We start from the raw sequence: 9,854 nt of genomic DNA on the forward strand, positions 1-9,854 counted from the left end.
TTACATTCCATTTTCCAGTTATTAAAGTAATTCTAAAATCGCTAGGATCACAAAGGATAGGCTTTCGTTGACTGAGGTCAGCCTTAACGCATGCCGGTCTTTTTCTCCTCTACATTCTTAAAAATTTTGGTTTCACTATAAATACTCGGTATATAGCAAACTTATAAGTGTTCTTGCATTACCAATCCAACTAAGCACACGCTTACAATATAAATACTCTCATCTCATGGAAAGAGTTCATTCTCTCAGGATGATGAGCAGATTTCTCTTACTCCATTGTTTGATTCTTATTTCCTTATTTATCGCGGCAGCAGCAGCCAACACAAGTTCTACTATCACAGACCGAGATGGTTTGTTAGCCCTGAAAGCTCACATAACTCATGATCCGACCAATTTCTTGGCTAAGAATTGGAACACAAGTACTCCTGTCTGTAATTGGACAGGTGTCGCTTGTGATGTCCATAGCCATAGAGTCACAGTCTTGAATATTTCAAGCTTAAATCTCACAGGCACCATCCCTTCTCAACTTGGGAATCTTTCTTCTCTGCAATCACTCAATCTCAGTTTTAATCGACTTTCTGGTTCCATTCCCTCCGCCATCTTCACCATGTATACACTGAAAAATGTTAGCTTCCATGAAAATCAGCTCTCTGGGCAAATTCCTGCAAATATTTGCAGTAGTCTTCCTTTTCTTGAATTTTTTTCTTTGTCCAAAAACATGTTCCATGGCGGAATACCGTCCACTCTATCAAATTGCACATATTTAAGAATCTTAAGTCTGGCATACAATGATTTCTCGGGAGCCGTACCTAGAGAAATCGGTAATTCGACCAAACTTAAGATATTATATCTTGGCCGTAACAGACTCCAAGGTGCGCATGATCACGAAGTTTAATTATGAAAATTGTTGCATAAGTTGTAGTATGAATAATGTTCCATAATACAGTTTACACACGTTGATTAATTTGCAGGAGAAATTCCTCGAGAGTTTTGCAATCTTACGGAATTGGAGCAGATGTCGTTGGCAGGCAACAATCTCCATGGCATGATTTTAAACTTTTTGCTATTTTATTTTAGCTATGCTTGCTTCTGTATTCATTCGCTTGTTCTTTGATTATGCGATGGTTTATTGTTTTTCTTTCAGATAGAGATAAAGCTCCATGTCTCCCCTCACTCATTTCATTCTTTAAATTATGCAGATAAAAAAAAAAGAATGTTCTGTAATTTTCTTTTGTCATATTACCACTTCCATTTTGAAGCTTCCAATTAAGTCGATGAAAATAAATGATGTTTCATTCTTATTCTTGTCAGCCTAATTCTTATATAATTGAAGAGTAAATTGTTATTACGATATTCGTCGGCCAATAAATTCTTCTTTTTTTCCCCCAAATATGAGTGATCAAATTGTTTGCGCATATATAAATGTACTTAATTTGCAGGAGGTATTCCACGGGAATTGGGGAATCTTACAAAATTGGAGAGGTTACAACTGTTCGAGAATAACTTGACCGGTAACTTTCTTTACAATATATGTACGAGACATCTTCCGCTTTTTATTAGAAATTATAAATTCAAGTTAAATCTTAATTAAAAGATTTCAAGTCTCTCATTACATATTCTCACATGAGGATGTGTCGTTACCATTATCTAACATTATTCCGTTTTTTATTAGAAATTAGTTTGTGTTAATTCGTGGAATAAATCGTCAATCTTTCTTCTTTACTGAATTTGGATTTCTCAAAAATTATCTCAACAAGTATGCCTCACTAATGATATGCATGTGTGACAACTTCATAAAATATTTTACATGAAATCACTAATTATCTTTAAATAATCAGATATGCCATCACTGATACATAATGTCTTAACAAGCATCATACCAAAAGAAATCAACAATTTTATTAATCTTAAAGAGTTACATCTTCACTGCAATTATAACATAAATTTTTAGTCATATCGCATAATATTTTATCTTAACGGATGATGTTCAGTCTTTGAAAATAAGAAATTGTTCATGTGCTAAAAAGTTAACTTAGTATTTAAAGTTTTCCAATTGAAAATTTTGAAAAAAGCGTTGAGAACTGGCGCTCCATAGTATTTCAGCGGATAAATATGAAAAATAGGCTAGAAGAAATTATTTTACTGAAATAAGAGTTAAAAAGAGAGGAGAAGTACAGTATTCATGACTTCGGCTTTTTGTGTGTGCTTATTCTACTTGGGCTTTGGGCTTGATTACGCCCGTTATAATAATAGGCTTTTACTTTCACCACCCAATTAGGTTATAGCAATTTATATATAAATAACTAAAGCATGCTTAATGTCACGGGACGAGAGGTTTCGAACCCGTGCGGCACTCTCGCATCCCATACTACGAGAGTAAGCCTAGTGGAAATGGCACAATGTCGACTGGTTTCGCCCTGCCTTGGGTTCATCAGGAGAACGGCTTCAGTTCCCAACCAGTGTGCGTCAGGATTTTCTTAGACCCCTCTTCAGCATTAAGTCCTCGACTAGCGACAAGCTCCCCAAACTCAACCGGGTCGGCCTGCCTGAACTCCAAAGAGTCTAGGGCATTGTATTCCCCACACACACATTCCTGAAGCACATCTCCAACAATCAGCACAACCATCATCGACACTAGCGTACAAGCGCATATCTTGGGTGCCACGATTGCGGTCCGTGACATTAAGCTAGCATTGATGTACGGATGAGTGGCGTCAAAAGTGTATCTGTTTTTATGTATTATTTATTCTCTAAAACATATCTAAATACAATTCTTTCAAAATACCGACGAAATAGCACATGAAATCGGAAATATTTTATTGCGATGAGAATTCGTATATTCATTGTAGTAGAACATATAAAATAGAGTATAAATTTATTATTCTTTGAAACAAACCTGATTATAATTCCTTCAAAATTAAGTTTGTCATTAAATGATTTCTCAGGAGCCCTACCAAAAGAAATCGGGAATTTGACCAAACTCAAGCATTTATCTCTTGACCATAACAGGCTCCAAGGTGCGCATGATTACAGAGTTTAATTATGAAAATTGTTGCATAAGTTGTAGTATGAATAATGTTCCATAATACAGTTTACACACGATGATTAATTTGCAGGCGAAATTCCTCGAGAGTTTGGCAATCTTGCCGAATTGGAGCTGTTGTCGTTATATGAAAACAAACTCCAAGGTATGATTTTAAACTTTTTGCAATTCTTATATTGTTGAAGAATTAATTGTTATTATGACATTTTGAGATTAATTGTCATAGGAGGATGTGTTGTTATTACTATTTAACATTATCTCGTTTTTTATTAGAAATTAGTCTGTGTTTATGCAAAAAAATTTAGCTTCTAAAAAAAGTATAAAAACACATGGAATAAATCGAAAATCTTTCTTCATTACTGAATTTGGATTTCTCAAAAACTACCATGATAGTTATGTTAGTGTCTTACTAATGATATGCATGTGTGACAGCTTCATAAATTATTTTACATGGAAAATATGAAAAATAGACTTGAAAAAAAATTATTTTACTGAAATAATAGTTAAAAAGAGTGGAGAAATACAATACTCATGACTTAGGCTTGCTGTGTACTTATTTTGCTTGGGCTTCGGGCTTGATTACACACGGTTGAACACTTACATCCCCCGACATAGGCTTTTAGGGATGAGTGGCGTTAAATGTTTATCTACTTTTATGTATTATTATTCTTTGAAACAAATCTGATTATAATTCTTTTAAAATACAGATTAAATAGCACGTGAAATCGGAAAATATTTTACTGCGATAAGAATTCATATATTCATTGTACTAGCACATATAAAATAGACTATAAATTTATTTCCAAAATACATTCTTATCTTCATATAAATTTTACATTATTAATTTAAATTAATATTAAAATATGTTGTTTCTTTCACTATGTTATTTTATTTACACAATGATGTGACTATTGGAATTAATAATACTTTTAATTATTTTGTAAAAATATAAATTTAATACTTTGTTAACATTTTATCTACATATAATAATTAAACTGAAACTTGTATTTAAAAAATTCTAGTTACGCATATTCATTTCATGACATAAAGTGTATATTTATGCTAATTTACCATTATCAAAAAAATGCTTTGAGACAAATAATCTAATTTATATTTTTATATTTAAAATACTTGCATTTATTATATTTTGAAAAAAATTTATTTGCAATTATTTTAAACCGTTGGATTCAAATTTTCATTATTATTAAAGTCAAATGGTATAAATGTATAATAGTCAAAAACATATTTGTATGATCATTTTTCAATGTATAAATTTTCTTAGTTAGTAGGAAAATTAGAAATTGTTGATTTACTCATAAATAAATTTAATGTTTAGCATTTCAATTTTGGAAAATTTGAGCTACACGTTGATAACTTTGAATCGGTCGAGCCGAGTTTCACTTCCTTGATCCATGGACCAATTGAAAGTTCTATTCGAACTGAGTTTCCTGGTGCTTATAAAAAGCATTTCTTTTCCTTATCGCAGTAATTTATTCACAAATGAGTTGATTAGCATCGAAGTTACCTGAGAGTCTGAGACTATGTTAATAGGAGAAATTTGAAAAGAAATTATTTTACTGAACTAATTTATTTTATCTTGCTGTAACTGAAATACTACTTTTTTTTTGGGGCTATCACTGGGGCTTGATTTACTTTAATAGTAGCAGCCACCGACTTAGTCATTTTTTACTTCTCACCACACAATTTGATCTTTTAATTCGTTTTAACCACATAATCTATCTATCTATTTCTCACCTATTGCTTACTTAAAACGCATACATATTTTACCTACTAATTTTTACAAATATTAATCAAATATATTTTATTACGTTTCTCTCGTAACTGCTCCAAATGTGTACAATTAATACTTAACCCTCCCTTTTAATTTATTGTGCAATCTATCTATCACTTAAGTCACATATATATTTTACCTATATTTTACCCTAAAAAATATAAAAATAAAAGAAAAAGAATATGTGTAGCAATTTGCATATAACTAACAAAGCATTGACGGTGTGTAGCCTTTCAAAACTTCACGACTAGCTTTTCTTGTGTGTTAGTACTTGTAATAATTGTGTAGTGTATAAATGACATTTTATTATTAAAGTGTGTCCATTTTTAGATATTACTTATTATTTGAAAAATAAACTGAATATAATCATTTAAAATACAGGGGAGATACCACTTGAAATCGGTAATCTCCAAAATCTGGAGGAGTTGGGCCTTGGTCAAAACAAATTAATTGGTACTGTCCCAGTTGCAATCTTTAATGTGTCAACACTCAAATTTCTTGAGCTTCAAGATAATTCTCTCTCGGGAAGTCTTTCGTCCATCGTAGATGTCCGACTACCAAATCTTGAAAAGCTTCTTTTGTGGGGTAATAATTTTAGTGGCACAATTCCTCATTTCATCTTTAATGCTTCTAAGCTCTCTATACTAGAGTTATCACAGAACTCATTCGCCGATTTTATTCCCAACACATTTGGCAACTTACGAAACCTTCAGCGGCTGAAATTATATGATAATTATTTGACATCTTCAACTCCAGAGTTGAGCTTTCTATTCTCGTTGTCAAATTGCAAGTCTTTAACACATCTTTCCTTATCAAATAATCCACTAGATGGCATTCTTCCAAGGACGTCTGTCGGTAATCTTTCTCATTCTTTGAAAGAATTTTACATGTCCAATTGTAATGTTAGTGGCGGCATCCCTGAAGAGATCACCAACTTGACCAACTTGACAACCATTTTTTTTGGGGGCAATAAATTGAATGGATCAATTCCGATTACTCTCGGAAAATTACAGAAGCTTCAAGGTTTGGGTCTTGAAGATAACAAATTAGAAGGATCAATCCCAGACAATATTTGTCGTTTGACTGAACTGTATGAGTTGGAGTTGGGTGGCAATAAGCTTTCTGGATCAATCCCTGCATGCTTCAATAATCTGGCTTCTCTGAGGATACTGTCGTTGGGTTCCAATGAGTTAAATTCTATTCCCTTAACTTTTTGGAACCTTAAGGATATCTTGCAACTCAATTGTTCATCAAATTTTTTTACTGGCCCACTCCCATCGGAGATTGGAAATTTGAAGGTTTTGGTTGGAATTGATTTTTCGATGAATAATTTTTCAGGCGTTATCCCAACAGAAATTGGAGGCCTAAAAAATCTAGAATATCTCTTCTTAGGATATAACAGATTGCAAGGATCAATTCCTAATTCATTTGGTGACTTGATAAGTTTGAAATCCTTGAATTTGTCTAATAATAATCTCTCTGGAGTTATTCCTGCATCTTTAGAGAAACTCTCATATCTTGAAGATCTAAATCTTTCTTTCAACAAGCTGGAAGGAGAAATTCCTACGGGAGGATCTTTTGGAAACTTTTCAGCTGAATCATTTGAGGGAAATGAATTATTATGTGGTTCACCCAATTTACAAGTCCCGCCATGCAAAACTAGCATCCACCGCACATCATGGAAAAATTCTCTTCTCCTCGGGATTGTCTTGCCATTGAGTACTACATTTATGATGGTAGTCATTTTGTTGATCCTAAGATATCGACAGAGAGGAAAACGGCCATCGAATGATGCTAGTATGCCACTAGTAGCAATGTGGAGAACGTTTTCATACCTAGAACTCTGTCAAGCAACAGACGAATTCAGTGAAAACAATCTAATCGGCAAAGGGGGTTTTGGCTCTGTTTATAAGGCGAGACTTGGGGATGGGATGGAGGTTGCAGTGAAAGTTTTCAATTTGCAATGTGGAAGAGCATTGAAGAGTTTCAATGTTGAATGTGAAATGATGAAAAGTATTCGTCATCGAAACCTTATCAAAGTTATTAGCAGTTGTTCAAATGAAGAGTTTAAAGCGTTGGTATTAGAATACATGCCTCATGGAAGTTTGGAGAAGTATCTGTATTCAAGTAACTGCATTTTGGATATTTTTCAAAGATTGAACATAATGATAGATGTTGCATCAGCTTTGGAATATCTGCACTTTGGTTATTCAGCTCCAATAATTCATTGTGACTTAAAGCCCAGCAATGTATTATTAGATGATAATATGGTTGCTCATTTGAGTGATTTTAGCATCGCAAAATTGTTAGTTGGAGAAGATCAATCTATGACTCAAACACAAACATTTGCCACAATAGGCTATATGGCACCAGGTTTGTCAATATAAAAATTTTCTATTTCTTGTAAACTTCCTAATAAGTTATTTATGTTTCATGATCTTCATTAGATGAGGAAATTCTTATTAATGATATATCTTACTATGTAACTATTGCAATTCATAGAGTATGGAAGAGAAGGACGAGTATCCGCAAATGGAGATGTTTATAGTTTCGGGATTATGTTAATGGAAACTTTTACTGGGAAGAAACCCACAGATGAAATTTTTAACGGAGAAATGACATTAAAGCATTGGGTTAATGATTGGCTTCCCATTTCCACTTTGGAAGTTGTTGATGCTAATTTACTAAGTCAGGAGGACATACATTTTGTCGCAAAAGAGCAATGTGTGTCATTTGTCTTCAATTTGGCTATGGCGTGCGCTGTGGAATCTCCTGAGCAGAGAATCAATGCAAAAGAAATTGTGAAAAAGCTCTTAAAAATTAGAGACTCATTACTTAGAAATGTTGGAGGCAGATGTATAAGACAATCAAATTTAAATTGATTTTGCCCCTCCTTCATTGCTTGCTATCCTTTTCAGAGACTTGAACGGTTATCCTTCATACAAGTTTTTTTGATATGTTTTGTTATTGCTCTTGCTCATGTTTATTTCTCTCTTTCTTTAATTTGCGTGCATGTATTTTTTCGTGCTCTTTTATGTTTTTGTTGATTTGTATGTAGTTTGTTTTTAGGGGTAAGGTTGATTATGTCCTCCCCTAATTAGACTATCCTTTTTTTTTATTCAATAAAGCTTCTCTAATACTATCGAGGTTCATCAAAAGAAAATTTTTAATTAATTTTCTTTTCTATGTTAGATAATGAAATTCTAATCTTCATAATGAATAACTTCAATAATAGAGTGTAAGAGTATTAGTAGTTATGGTTGTTTTCTGAACCTGGAGTCAAGAGCAATTTAACAGCAACAAACAAGTCTCTTGTATTATAGGCAAAATTCTTTTCATTAATCTTATTTGTCTACATGTTCACCTATTTTCTCCATTAATCTTCGCTGAAGGTTTCATGCTTCCTCTTTGATAAAGGAAAATATTACTTGCGAATATTTCAATTGGACATAAGTGATTGTTTTGCCAACCATTTGATAAAATGGATATGAGTGGAGCTTTCAATCATTACCTCCACCAAAATCCTTACAACGCCACTTTTAAATTTTATTTTTTAAAATACATTCAATTTAATTTATAAAAAATAAATCCATTTGTTAAAATTAATCTTTTTCTCATAAATTTCAACATAAAAAATATATTTCTTTTAAATTTTTAATTATAAAATACATACAAATTCTAAATTATTTTATTATTTTCTTCTTATTATATAGTTTATATCTCCATAACTCTAAACTCCTATAATTTTTAAAACATATTTTTTAATTTAAAATATAAATATAGAATATAGAATGGAGTGAGTATAAAAAAACTTGTTAAAAGAATAATGCATTTAAGTATTTAACTGAATTTTAAATTAAAATAAGAAATAAATTAATTTATTTTTATTAGTTAAGTAATTTTCAATTGAAAAAGAGCTTTTAGTAACATTATTGAAATATGATTAAAATTCTATGAATTAAACATTTTCGTATAAGTACTAGTGATAATTACAGAGAAAGTACGATGAAGTGAAAAAACTTAAATATAAATACTCTAGTATAATTTTACACATGCAACTTATGAACCAGTGATCTTTAGAGCATCATAAAATTGTTTTAACACAATTAATTGGTTTGAAAAATTGCCAATAATGTCTATAATGGGATTTAAAAGATTAAACTACATATTTAAGACATGATATCATTTTAGACGGCAGAAGCTAAACAATGTTCCCATTCCACGTGTCACTCTCTGACCAATCCCCGAACTTTCTTCATATTTCCAAAGAATCCCTCTTGTAAATATTCCGTATCACATGATTAATTTTTTTCAATATTTAGATAATTGATATATGTCATGTCAAGGGTTTATTGGAAAAATTTTATGTAGAGCATCATAAAATTGTTTTAACACAATTAATTGGTTTGAAAAATTGCCAATAATGTCTGCAATGGGATTTAAAATATTAAACTACATATATAAGACATGATATCATTTAAGACGGCTTCCAGATTATGAGAAATATTTTGATCTTCCAAATATTTAATATGTCAATTAGACTGAGTCTATGCAATGAAAATTTCAAATAAAAAATAAACCCTTTATTTTCTTTTAATCAAAAGTGTGATCTTAATTATTAAAGTCATTTAATGTCCATTACTTATTCATTTTTTTAATTACCTAAATGACATTGAAAACTCTACTCAATATTAATTCATTCAAATATTTTGTTTTAAGGTAATCGGAAACTGCAAATGAAACAAATGCTTGAAATCACAAACGACCTAAAATTAGATTTTCATTTTTCAATGTTGCAGTGACTTTGATGTTGATATTGAAATTTTATTTGTAACTTATATAAAGGCCTCAATTTTATCATAATTGGTTAGTAAGGCTACGTAGGGACCATCGATAAATTTTGGGATTGGATTATATTTTTGGAACTAAAAATTTAATTTCATCCTATGTTATGTTTGGCTGTTAGGACTAGCAACTTACTCTAAAATTATTGAAATTATTGATGTTTTATATTATAAT

At 31.4% G+C, this 9,854-nt stretch overlaps 1 protein-coding gene across 1 annotated transcript; it reads left to right on the forward strand.

The window, feature by feature from the left end:
* The first annotated feature begins 253 nt into the window (after nt 1–253).
* LOC18036579 (probable LRR receptor-like serine/threonine-protein kinase At3g47570) lies at nt 254–7,717 on the forward strand. Its single transcript, XM_024181100.1, has 7 exons — nt 254–821; nt 972–1,028; nt 1,440–1,511; nt 2,946–3,017; nt 3,117–3,188; nt 5,217–7,208; nt 7,338–7,717. The coding sequence occupies exons 1-7, from the start codon at nt 254–256 to the stop codon at nt 7,715–7,717; spliced, it is 3,213 nt and encodes a 1,070-aa protein (XP_024036868.1).
* The last annotated feature ends 2,137 nt before the right edge of the window (nt 7,718–9,854 follow it).

Source organism: Citrus clementina, unplaced genomic scaffold (genome assembly GCF_000493195.1).
Source record: "Citrus clementina cultivar Clemenules unplaced genomic scaffold, Citrus_clementina_v1.0 scaffold_7, whole genome shotgun sequence".
Taxonomy (NCBI): domain Eukaryota; kingdom Viridiplantae; phylum Streptophyta; class Magnoliopsida; order Sapindales; family Rutaceae; genus Citrus; species Citrus x clementina.